Consider the following 12,137-nt stretch of genomic DNA (forward strand, 5'->3'; position numbering starts at 1 on the left):
TACTTAGAGAACTAAAATCACAGAGAGAAAACAACTGTAACACTTGAGACCCAGTAAAGTCCTTAACTGCCTTCTCCACTCACTCCTGTTTTAACAGCCAGGCACAGCTAACTTTTCAAACCCTTTTTGGATACAGCTGAGCATAGGAAAGGTAAACACAAAGAAGTAAATACGGACTTTTTTTGTCCCACAACATTTACTCTTAGCCATTGAAGAGGTTATCAATTTCCACTGAAAGAAGAACCAACATGATAAAATTAATTTTGGAGGCTGAGCATGGTGGCTCATGCCTGTAATCGCAGTACTTTGGGAGGCCGAGGCAGGTGGATCACACAGTCAGGAGTTGGAGACCAGCCTGGCCAACACAGTGAAACCCCATCTCTACTAAAAATACAAAAAAATTAGCCGGGTGATAGTGGTGTGCGCCTGTAATCCCAGCTACTTGGGAAGCTGAGGCAGGAGAATCTCATGAACCCACAAGGCGGATGTTGCTGTGAGCCAAGATCACGCTATTATACTCCAGTCAGGGCAACAGTGGGAGACCCCCTCTCAATAATAATAATAATAATAATAACTTTGGTTATAAAATATTTCTATCCTTGGAAGAAGCTTAAGCATTTTACATGGAATGGGCACACAACTGACATTAGTTAAATGAATGAATGAATGAATGAATGAATGAAAAAAACACTAACACTGATAAAAAAAAAAAAACCCACGGAAATCTACAATCATAGTAGAGCCTTTCGGTTTCCACACTGGCTATTTTTACAGTAGCCTCCTGTCTTAGTTTAGGTTTCCTGGAAACAGACCTTGAGGCTGTGAGTTCTGAGCAGGAGGTTTTTGGAGATGCATCTGTAAGGGACTAAAGGCAGCAGTATTGCACAGAAGGAAAAAGCTAAGCCATAATGCAGGTTGCAGCAAAGGCCTCAGTGAATGCCTTGGAAGCTCTGAACGTGAGATGGTCCTTCAAAGATGTCCCACATTACGGCAAAATAACCAGGAATGTGTTTCTCTGCATCAACTAGCCATGGGATGCTGGATACCCATGGAAAGTGTCCAACGTGAATGAAGCAGCTCCCATCACTGGAGGGAAGACTCAGCAGTGAACCTTCAACAGCCAACACTCCCAGGGAGTGAGTGCCTTGGTCATGAAGGAGGATCAAGGAGGGCACTATAGCATCCCCTACACTTCCCCTTCTCATTAGCAACAGCCCTGGCTTCACAGGAGAACTTTCTTTGGCCAAGACAGGTCAAAATAATGTTCACTGTATTTATCCTTTGTAGCTGGGACACAGAAAAAACAGGGAGGCCTCCTCTCTTCGACATGCTCACACTTTTTTGAGGCTAGCAAAGCCTCTATTGTAGAGAGACTTGATTCACATTCAATGATTTGGGCTTGTATTACTGGTCAGAAAAACAAAAATCTTAATTAAAAGAGCCTTTTTGGGTGGCAGAAGTTAAGCGCTCACACCACCGTAGATATTTGAGAAACCACGGAAGGAAGCTTTGAGGCCATCTAGTCTGGTGTCTCAATCTTTCCTGCATTCTATTTGACACATGGTCATCCAGCCCCTCCTGAACTTCACTTGGTGCTTACCGAAAAGGAAGCCTGTTCTGCTGTTGGGAAACCATGATTGTGAAAATGTCTGAACTTATGCTGAGCGCAAGTCTGCCCTCTTGCCAATGTTACGGATCCTCCCTCTACCCTTCAGAGTTATGCAGAATATGTTTATTAGATTTTCTACCTGAGAGCCTTTCAATTTCATCAGCAGAACCCATGATCTCTCTTCACTGCACTAACCACGTGTAATTGCCCAGGCCATTCCTCAGACAGCATGATATCTAGGCCTCTAACCACACTGGTCCCTCTCCTCTGAACACACTCTTTGTCCAAATCCTTTCTCTGACAGCATTACCTAGAAGTGGACATGGACAGGTATCACATCATATTGGCAAGTACGTCATGACAGGTCTTTGCTGTTAACATTCCTTCAGTTTTTCTTAAGAAACCAGTTCATCCCCTGGTATGTACAGAAATTGGTAAAGTTTCCAGATCTATCATCAGGCTAGCTTTACAAGGTCTGGGGGTCTCAAATGACTTATTCCCAAAAAAGGGGGAGAGATATTTGGGTTTACATTCTTGTTTGTCAACTAGCCAGGAGCCACATAAGTTACTTTTTAAAAAATGGCCAATAAATTAAAAACATCAGAATAAGTCTGCAAAATGTCATATCTCATTAATGAATTTATGTAGTTTTGCAAAATTGCAACTCTTCTAAAGATCAAGGTTGTTTATTTCTTGTTCATGCTCACAATCTATAATCATGAATTAATCAGATGATTCATGAGTATCCACTGTGTATGTATAATTACTATTTGAGATGTGTATATGAGTTGGAGGTAATGAGAGAGAGAGAGAGAGACAGTAGAAAATGTGATCCAATAAAAATATATAGTTCTGGTCGGGCAAGGTGGCTCATGCCTGTAATCCCAGCACTTTGGGAGGCAGAGGCGAGCGGATCACCTGAGGTTGGGAGTTCGAGACCAGCCTGGCCAACATGGTGAAACCCCGTCTCTACCAAAAATACAAAAATTAGCCAGGCGTGGTAGCGGGCACCTGTAATCCCAGCTACTTGAGAGGCTGAGGCAGAAGAATCACTTGAACCTGGGAGGTGGAGGTTGTGGTGAGCCAAGAATGTGCCACTGCACTCCAGCCTGGGTGATAGAGCAAGACTCCATCTCAAAAAAAAAAAAAAAAAAGAAAAAATATGTAGTTCTGAGCCGAGAAATAAGTCATACCTAGCCCAATGGTTATATATATGAATGATATAACCAGGATTTCTGACTAAAAAAATAGGTTGTTTTTCTGGTTCTCCAAGTAGATTCCCCATTTTTGGCAGGTGGTTGTCTTTTCCAACAGCCAACCTTTCATCACGTCTTCTTCCAGACCTGAGATTGCCTCACGAGAACAAAGCTCCTGGTCTCACTGTGGGGTACTGAGGAGGTGTCGGTTAAATGCCTACTAAGTGGCAAATCCCTCTTCTTGATACAAGAAAGAGTTTCCAGATTTACTATATTAAAGATCGTTTTATATACCATGACATACCCATATAAACGTACACGTACATGCAGAGAACACCCTAGAAACTACATTTAATAATCGAAAGAGAGATGGTCTAAAGGAAAGGGAAATGGAACGGGTGTTTACACTTAAGGGACAGAGATACACTGACTGTGTGTACTACGAGAATACATTATGTAAAAAGGGGAAAAGAAAGAATAACTTCTTCAAAGGCTCTCTTACCATACAGCCACACAGACTTCCTGTGGCTTTTCACAGATGGAGGTGATGCTGCAGTTGCTCAGGCAGGATTTCTGGTTGTCACAGGTGGAAAATCTCACATCACAAAATTTACACAGTTGTGGAAACTTGACTGCACCATTGTTGTCAGTGACCATCATGTCATTGTTAACTGAGGAGAGAGAAAGATATATTAAATCATTATCCAACTGCCAGGCAGCCTGCCAATGAATTCCTGAAGATGTTACCCAATTTCAAATGAATTTGATGTCATGGAATGAATCTGAAGAAAGGCAAAATAATTCCTTCACATCAGATTAGAACTCCCTCATGTATGCAATTTGTAATAAAATCCATTGTACGGTGGTGAGGGGTGGGGAGGGGTTGGGGTGGTTGAGTAGCCACTTGCTTTTGTCAACGGTTGTCGTAAGGCCAACTTTCTACAAAAATCTTATCATTCAATAAAGAACCCTAGATGGGCCCCTGCATAGTACGGAGTGCTGGGCCCACAAATAAAAGTACCCTTAAGGAAATTATAGTTTAGCTGGGTGAATAAGACAGGAAACAGACCAAGTCAGGGTGACCCAAAATAGAGGGCAGCGCAGAGGATGTGGGAGCCAGGCGAGCATCACCGCCCAGCTGGGCAGGGAGGTTACAACCTCACAGAGTCATGAAGTGCCACACAAAAGGAGGAACTGTTGGTGGAGGCATAAGACTTTACCACCATTTTCCTGACCTACTCCTGAAAGAGCTATAAGGGTCTTCTTTTCAAGGGACTAGTTCTACTGACTTCTCTCTGTGTTTAAGGGAAATCAATTGATGAACCAACACTTACTGAGTGTCTCCTAGACACGATCCCAAGCATTGGTGAGGCCTTGGAGTATGATCACAGCAAATAAAAGCTGAATCCACCTAAGGATCTGCCTTCCGTGCCTCTCCCTTACCACCACCATGGCCAGCTTCCTGCCTCTTTCTGGGAAGAAGCCAAGTTCATTCCCTCCTCAGGCCTTTCACTTGCTATTACCTTTGTTTAGCTTCCTGTCACTTTTCTGGTCTCTGATCAAATGCCACCTCTTCATGCTACACAGCAACCTGCAAGTAACTACCACAGGACTCTGTTTTATTGTCTGCACAAACTATCCGCATCACATACTTGCTAATAATCTATCCACAAATATGTAAGCTCCATGAGACTTTCTCCCCCTCATTTACCTACTACATCTCCAGTGCCAAGAAGAGAACCTGTCACATAGAAGGTATAAAAAATGTTTATTGCATAAATGAGTGAACACAGGATGAATACAAGGAGCCCTTGATACCAAGTAGGATAGGATATAGAGCTTCTGCACTCAGATTAGAGAGGAGTGTGATTATAAATGTGATACTCATTCACGTTTATTCAATAAAATATGGAAGACAGACTCTTCTTTGCAAAATACACACTGCAAGCTAGGGGCAGTTTAAATAAAGGTATAACACCCTAATCCCCATTTTCTTCCTCAATGAGATGGTGATCATGTTAATTAAAGACATTAGTTTCGACAGGCAGTGAAGTATGACAAGGCTACTAGGCACTTAACCAGCAAACATGAATTAATACTTACATGCTAGACTAATAAATATTAAGCACTTAGACCGAAATGGGGCACTGGAGGAGTTGCTGGGCCATAGAAAGTTGTGAGGTACTTTTCCAAGGCATAACCCTTAGAAAGGCCTAAGCAAAGCCTCGTGTTCCCTCTTCTCTTGCCTAGAGAGGAACACGTTCAATGCCCTTCCACAGTCACTCTCTGTCCTGTGAATTTTAGGTTTCTGTCTTAGATACTTTGTCCTGCAACTGTCTTTGTAGCTTGGGCATAGCACCTGTTTCCTGGGTCTCTAAAAATATAAAGATATATAAATTTAAGATTTGCTTTCTTGTGGTAACAGTAAATATAGAAGAAAAAAAAATAAAGCCATTCATCCCTCTTGGGCCTCAAGTTCATTTCAGGAAGTATATTTTTAGGTAACAAGCTATTTTGAAATTCTCAGTGTCTCCCGGACCAAGAGCTCTATGCTTAGCTAAAAATATAGGCAGAAATGCTCTCTGAACTGTGTGTGAAATTTGGGAGAAACACAACAATGAACATGTATTTTTTTCTAACATGGTTATATTTGGATCAATTTTTGAAACAACTAATAATGCTTTAGGTTTCTTTAACATTGTTAAAGCAAAAAAAAAAGTGAAACCACATTTTGTTTATTTCATACGTATATATTTTTTGTATAGGGTATGTTTTGGACAAGCACCTATGTGCTGATTAGGAAGGTTTGTTGTTTGTAAATATAAAATCAAATTTCCATGACTTGAAATTCAGCCTTCCAACATTTTAGAATTTTAGCTTAGATTGGTGGTTATCAACTTGGACAGCATGTTGAAATCAATCACCTGAGAAAATTTAAAAAATACTGAAGGGGTCCCACTCCCAGATAGTCTGATTTAATTTTTCTGGAAGGGAACGGAGGCATCAGGATTTTCAGAAGCCGCCCAGATGATTCTAATGTAGAACCAAGGTTGAGAACCCTGACCTATAATTAGTTGAAAAAAACACAATAAGCAGAAAACAAAACAGCAACCCCGACCCCCACCCCAGCACCACAAACACATATACAACTTATGCTGCTGAGGGGACAGCACCTGGATAAAGCTGGAAGAAGTTCCCTTGTGAAAAACATGCCCCTAAGGAGAGGTGATTAGCTCTTTCACACCTCGGATAGAGAGAAATTCTTCTCTGTGCTGGCCAGTCCTTTTCTAGCAAAACCTTAGAAACATGAAAAGTGACAGGAGTGAGCGGTGATAAGACAGAAATGAAAACAGATGAGATGGGTGCTGGGAGCAGTGGTGGCCACAGATGCGTTGACAAATGCAAGTGGTTTAAGTCTGATGCTTGCAGAACACAATCAACAGGGAAGAGAAAAAAGGACCATTTAAAGAAAGAGAAAGGGAGAGAAAGGGAAGAAGGATGGACGGAGAGGGAGAGGAAGGGAGGGAGGGAGGGACTGAAGGAGGGAGAGGGGGAAAGAAAGAGGGAGAGACTGGGCAGAGAGAGAGAGAAGGTCCACCAATTTGCACAGCTCCAGGTCCACCACGGTAATGGGTCTCCTGGAGAGAGAAAATACATGTTACTTTACGGGTAGACCCACCAAGAGAAAGCCTCTCCATTGAATTTTGAAGAAAAGCCAAACAAGCAACTGTATTGCATACAGACACAGGCAGATGTGGGGAGGGGCAGTGCACAATAAGAATTTGCACATGCTGAGCACCCACTGTATACAAGGAAAGTTGGCTAAGATACATCATATCACTTCACAAGAATCCAGCCAGGATGCCACATTTTTCTCCCTGTTACAGCAGAAGCTACCAAAAGCTACCACTGCTTCAGCTTCACCTGAATTTTTTCCCAAAAGCCTGTATGCAGGACATGTTCACCACCAGCCAGCGACTCCCTATTAGTTAACCCTAGGAGACTCCCCAGCTTAACAATTCCGGGCAGCCCTTGAGGTCATATGCATTCCAACCTTTGTTTTAAACCAGTATTCTTTTCCTCTATATGATATAGGCCCTCAGGTTCTTTTATGCACACCATCAGTACTGGTGGAATAGGTAGTTAAGTTCAGAAGGCAAAGCTACTCTAAACCTTTGCTGGGGTCACCTAAGTTTGATAAAAGCCTTATGAACACATTTTGGAGTGGGGGAAGATAAATACAAAATTTGTAGGTCATCTGAGAAGGTCCGCAGATTCTCTCAGGCCCATAGGATCCAGTTAAGGCATCCCAAGTCAACCCCAGAATCCTCAAGAGTCACTAATAACATGCTAAGTAGTATACTGCTGGTCAGAGTGGGATGAGGGCCAGTGGGAGGGGAGGGGAACAGTCATTTGTTGCATGGGACATTGCATCTGTGCACTCCAAACCACAGGAAAAGATGTTACCAGTCATGACCTCACATATCAAACAACATCTCCTTATGTTTAATACACAATGTTTACAAAGCCAAAGGAATGGGAAGGAGAGTAAGTATATACACGTGCATAGTTAGAAATAAAGGTACTCCTCTAAACAATGATACAAAACCCACCTAATTAACCCTATAGCAAACCCTAATCCGACTTCAACATTACTTTTAATCCAGGTTGTTAAATTAGTCTAAGTCTCTTTAGTTAAGATATTCTCATATGAAGGCAGTATATAGTCAGCCTTCTGTATCTGTGGGTTCCACATCTGTGGTTTCAACCAACTGTGGATGGAAAATATTTTTTTATAAAAATAGATGGCTGTAGCTGTACTGAATATGTACAGACTTTTTTTCTTGTCATTATTCCCTAAACAATACAGTATAACAACTATTTACACAGAATTTACATTGTATTAGGTATAAGTAATCTAGAGATGATTTAAAGGATATGGGAGGATGTGCATAGGTTATACATAAATATTACACAATTTTATATAAGGGAGTTAAACATCTGTGTATTTTGGTCTCCTCGAGGAGTCCTGGAACCAATCCCCCATGGGTACTGAGAGATGACGGTACTTCGATTCATTCCTATAGACTCTCCGTGAGCAGCTAACCATCTTTAGAGAATTTTCTTCCCCAACAGGCAAGTTCGTTATTCATAAAGTTCTCCAAAAAGAAGTTCCAATAAGAATATCTGTCACCTAGAAAGCCATCCACTAAAGGAAGTGAACATGGGTAGCACCTCTCAGCATATGATAGTATCACATGGCCCATAATATTTCACTTCTCTTCAAATAAGCCCATGAGTAATATCAAAACCTTCACTCTAGGTCATACCACCTTCCCCATTTTATCTCACATTTTCCCCACACTCACTGCCTACAGACAGAGGTTCCAGGTCTTGAGAATATGAATTGACTGCTTAGCTGTGTCTATTTCTGGAACTGTACTATCGTCTTTGAGAGTCAGATGAGCAGCCTAATAAGATTTAGACTTATTTCAGATAAATATTAGAAATTCTGAATATGGCCTTAGTCCAAATCTTTGAAATAGTGCCTATTATTAGCTGAACCATTAGGTAAAATCTCAAGGTTTAACAATAATCATAAACACTTGTCAGAAATGCATTCACGTATCATTGAATTCATGCATTTGTGTATCACTGAATTCATGTATCTACCTACTGTTGTTTTCTGGAATGATTTTTTGTGGGGGGAAACTTAGAAATTTATTTGTTCTACAAACACCTGTGGATGTCTTGCTTAGTGTTATATATTCACTGTAAGACCACTGAAATTGACACAACTAAATGCAACATCTCAAATAATCATCCATGGAAACTGGTGAATAGAATTTATTGTTTTAGAGTACTGCTTCTCAAATATTAATACACAAGTACTTTGGGAATATTTTTAACCTGCAGGTGTAGCATAGTGGTATTGGGGGGGCTGGCAAGTCTGAAATTTATAGGGCAGACTGGCAGCCTGGGAACTCAGGCAAAAATCAATGCTGCAGTTTTGAGGCAGTATTTTTTCTCTGGGAACCTTCAGTTTTTGCTCTTAAGGCTGTTCAATTGATTGGATGAAGCCCACTCACATTATAGAGAGTAATTTCTTTTACTTAAAGTCAAATGATTTTAGCTGTTAATCACGTCTACAACATACCTTCACAGCAACAATGAGATTAGTGGGTCCCAGGACCTAGCCAAGTACACATAAAACTGACTTTACGGATAGGAAGGGAGCTGCTCCCTGGGTGATGTCCCATTTGAATGGGAAGGCTGTGGAGAACCCAGTTTTTAATAATTGTTTCCCCTTCTCCGCTCATTTTGGAGTTAGTGAAATTAAATACCTATTCTTCACCTTTTTACAGGCATTTCTCATCTTCCAGTTCTTTCCCTATGCTTTTCTCTTGAGCCTGACCTCTTAAATGATTGCAAACCCAGAGGCCCTGATCACCATATGGGCCCAGAATTGAAAGACGTGTTCTCTGAAAGGAGGTTTTTAATTGCCTGCAGCATTTCCGAGTCAGATACTGAGGCAGCCATCTGGCAGAAAGCCGCTGTGGCCTGTGATGCTGGCAACAGCAGCTCTGACCCTTGAGACAAGGTGGGACAAGGCTATTGGCTAGTCATACACTTCCTACCACCCAGAACAAAGAAGCAAGTCAAGCAATCTGGGAGGATTCCCTGTATAATTCTTCAGGAAAGAAAGACATCCCCAAGCCAATCAGATACCTTGGCCAATTACTACAACCAACGAACCAAACAAACAAATACTTTGTGATTAAGCCAAAGATAGGAACATTTTAGAAATATTTCTTTTTGCTGAAAATCTATTGCACTCTGTGATTGGAACTTCTAATACAATACCTTCTTTTTAGTTTTTAAAAATGTGTTTGAACCCTAATGCTTTATCTAATTACACCTTGAGAGAAGAGAGGTGTGGGGCTTTCCTTCAAGTGACAATCCACATGGTCTCTGGGGTACCAATACTAGAGAAACCATCATTTAGCTAACAGGGAGACTATAGTGTGTGCAGGAAGAAAACAGAGACAAGTGACTTGAAGGCATCGATTCACTTTCTTATGCAAATATTTTTGTAGTAATAGTACTTTAAAACCTTTCAGGGATGACGTAATTAATACTGTAAAATCTCTGTGAAATGACAATGCCTTGCAATTCTTGCTTTTAAATAGTAAGTACTCAATAAGTGCCAGAAGAATTAATGCCATTTAAAATCACTATTAATGCTTATTGGAAACAAATAACATATCATGTAAGTTCTCTACATTGTGTTAAAAAAATGCTACTTTAAGTATTACTTCCTGACCATGCCACCAGAGAATAAGCTCTAAAAGTGAAGCATGTCAACCTCCTTGCTAACAAGAGAAATGCATACCATATTTCACCTAACGCATATTGAAAGAGATCAGTAAGTCAGACAGCACAGTGAGCTGGGCAAAGTATGGGGAAACAAACATTCTCATAATGCTGGAGTGTAAACTGGTATAACATCTCAGGAGTACGTGTTATTGATATCAATCAGCACTGCAAACACAAATAGCCTTTTGCCTAGCACTTTCACTTCTAAAAATTTATGATATTCATTGATAAATTCACTGAAGTGTTGTTCGTAAGGACAAACAGGTTTTTTTTTTTTTTTAACCATTTATCAAGAGAAGAGTAGTAAAATAAATTAGACAAATCCAAACAAGGAATACAATGCAATGACTAAAAAGCAGGGGGCAGCTTCATGTGGCTATCTTTATAAGTAGTGAAGCCCAGGCTATAACATTCAAGAAAAAAAGCAAGGCAGAGATTAATGTATAGAGTTACTTGGGCTGGGTGTCTTCTATTGCCCTTAGTCCTCCACCCTTGGTCGCCGGACTCTCTGCCCCAGGAGGCTCATCTTAATGGACTACATCAACCAGCTCTCTTGCCCTCAAGCTTCCATTAAGTTTGGCCAATGAGTAGACCCAGCAGTATATAAGGGAAGCAATGAGGAGCACATTTAGGGTATTTGTGCTCTGGCTCCCTCTCTGTGGAAAATTCTGTGGAATTGTTTCCAGTACCTCACTTGGAGGTCACAGGTTCTCTTGGGAAGGTCATTTCCAAGATTTACTTCTTCCCTCTCCTTGCCCCTTTGTGCCCAGCAAGTCAACATAGCAATTACTAGTCCCAAGTTTCTGCACTATGCTTTCTCCCCTTTTGTAGTGGTTTCCCTTGACTCTGTCCATACCTTTGTAAGTTCTTCTTTTACTAAACTCTCCTCAGATTTCCCTAATTTGAGGGTGCCATCTGTTTGCAACTGGAACCCTGGCTGACACACCACCATTTCTGCTTTGTTGTTATTGCTTTTTAAAGACAATACACACACACACACACACACACACACACACACACGCATGCTTATATATGTAGACTGTCTCTGGGAGTAGATGCAAGAACATGAGAATCAAACATTATTTGGCCCTATAAAAGGAAAATAAGTGGGTAGAAAACTGAGGTTGAGAAGCAACTTTTTATTTCATACCCTTCTGTCATTTTTGAATTTTCTATTATTTTTCTGTACTTAAAAAAATGTTTTCATTATAAATAAGTAAATGCAAGGCAGATACTGTCATGGCAGAAGCATGCAGCTTTCATTCAAGTGACAGCCCTACAGAGCCTCTGGGCAGCAGGATCAGAAGTGGAGAAACCATACCTAATAGGGAGATGACCATGTGGGCAGAAAATAAAGAGATAAGCTCAAAAGCATCAATTTTCCTTTTCATGCACATGTGTTTGTAATACTAATAATGTTTTTAAAACCTTTCACAAATGACATAATCAATACTCTAAAATTGAAAGAGCAGGAAATAATTCTAGTAAAAAACCTAGTAAGAAAATATATATATATATATGTATACACACATACACACACACACACACATACATATATAGGTTTTTTTTTTTTTTTCCCCACACTTAAATTACCTACCGTCTGGCCAACAATTAAGGATATCAAATGTCTGGGACACTCTCCACACAACAAGAGATCTAAAACAAATACCAGGTTGGTCCCTACCCTCCTGTGGCTTATATTCTAGTCTGAGGGGCAAAATTAACAACTGCTACCTCATGTGAATCAGTTACTTGCCTTTAAATGCAAACATGAGGTCACAAATGGAGACAGAACTGATACAGGAAGTGTGTGTGTGAGCGTGTGTTTTTATGCATTTATGTGTGTGATTTCCCCGTTTGGACTTGTTCAACTGAGGGAATTTAGCTTTGTAGGTTTGAGTTTCACCAACATTTTGGCTCATGAATTTAGTAGTTTGCTATGATTGCTTTAAGAA

General features: G+C 40.6%; 1 protein-coding gene across 5 annotated transcripts in view; it reads right to left on the minus strand.

The window, feature by feature from the left end:
- LOC105470963 (transforming growth factor beta receptor 2) overlaps positions 1–12,137 on the minus strand; it is an 87,065-nt gene that overhangs the window by 45,567 nt on the left and 29,361 nt on the right. For all 5 annotated transcript variants that reach the window (XM_011723331.3, XM_011723332.3, XM_071090770.1 and 2 more), the window contains one exon: positions 3,308–3,476. In XM_011723331.3, the coding sequence (XP_011721633.2) occupies positions 3,308–3,476 (169 nt within the window). The remainder of the gene's footprint in view (positions 1–3,307; positions 3,477–12,137) is intronic.

The sequence above is a fragment of the Macaca nemestrina genome, chromosome 2 (assembly GCF_043159975.1).
Source record: "Macaca nemestrina isolate mMacNem1 chromosome 2, mMacNem.hap1, whole genome shotgun sequence".
NCBI lineage: Eukaryota > Metazoa > Chordata > Mammalia > Primates > Cercopithecidae > Macaca > Macaca nemestrina.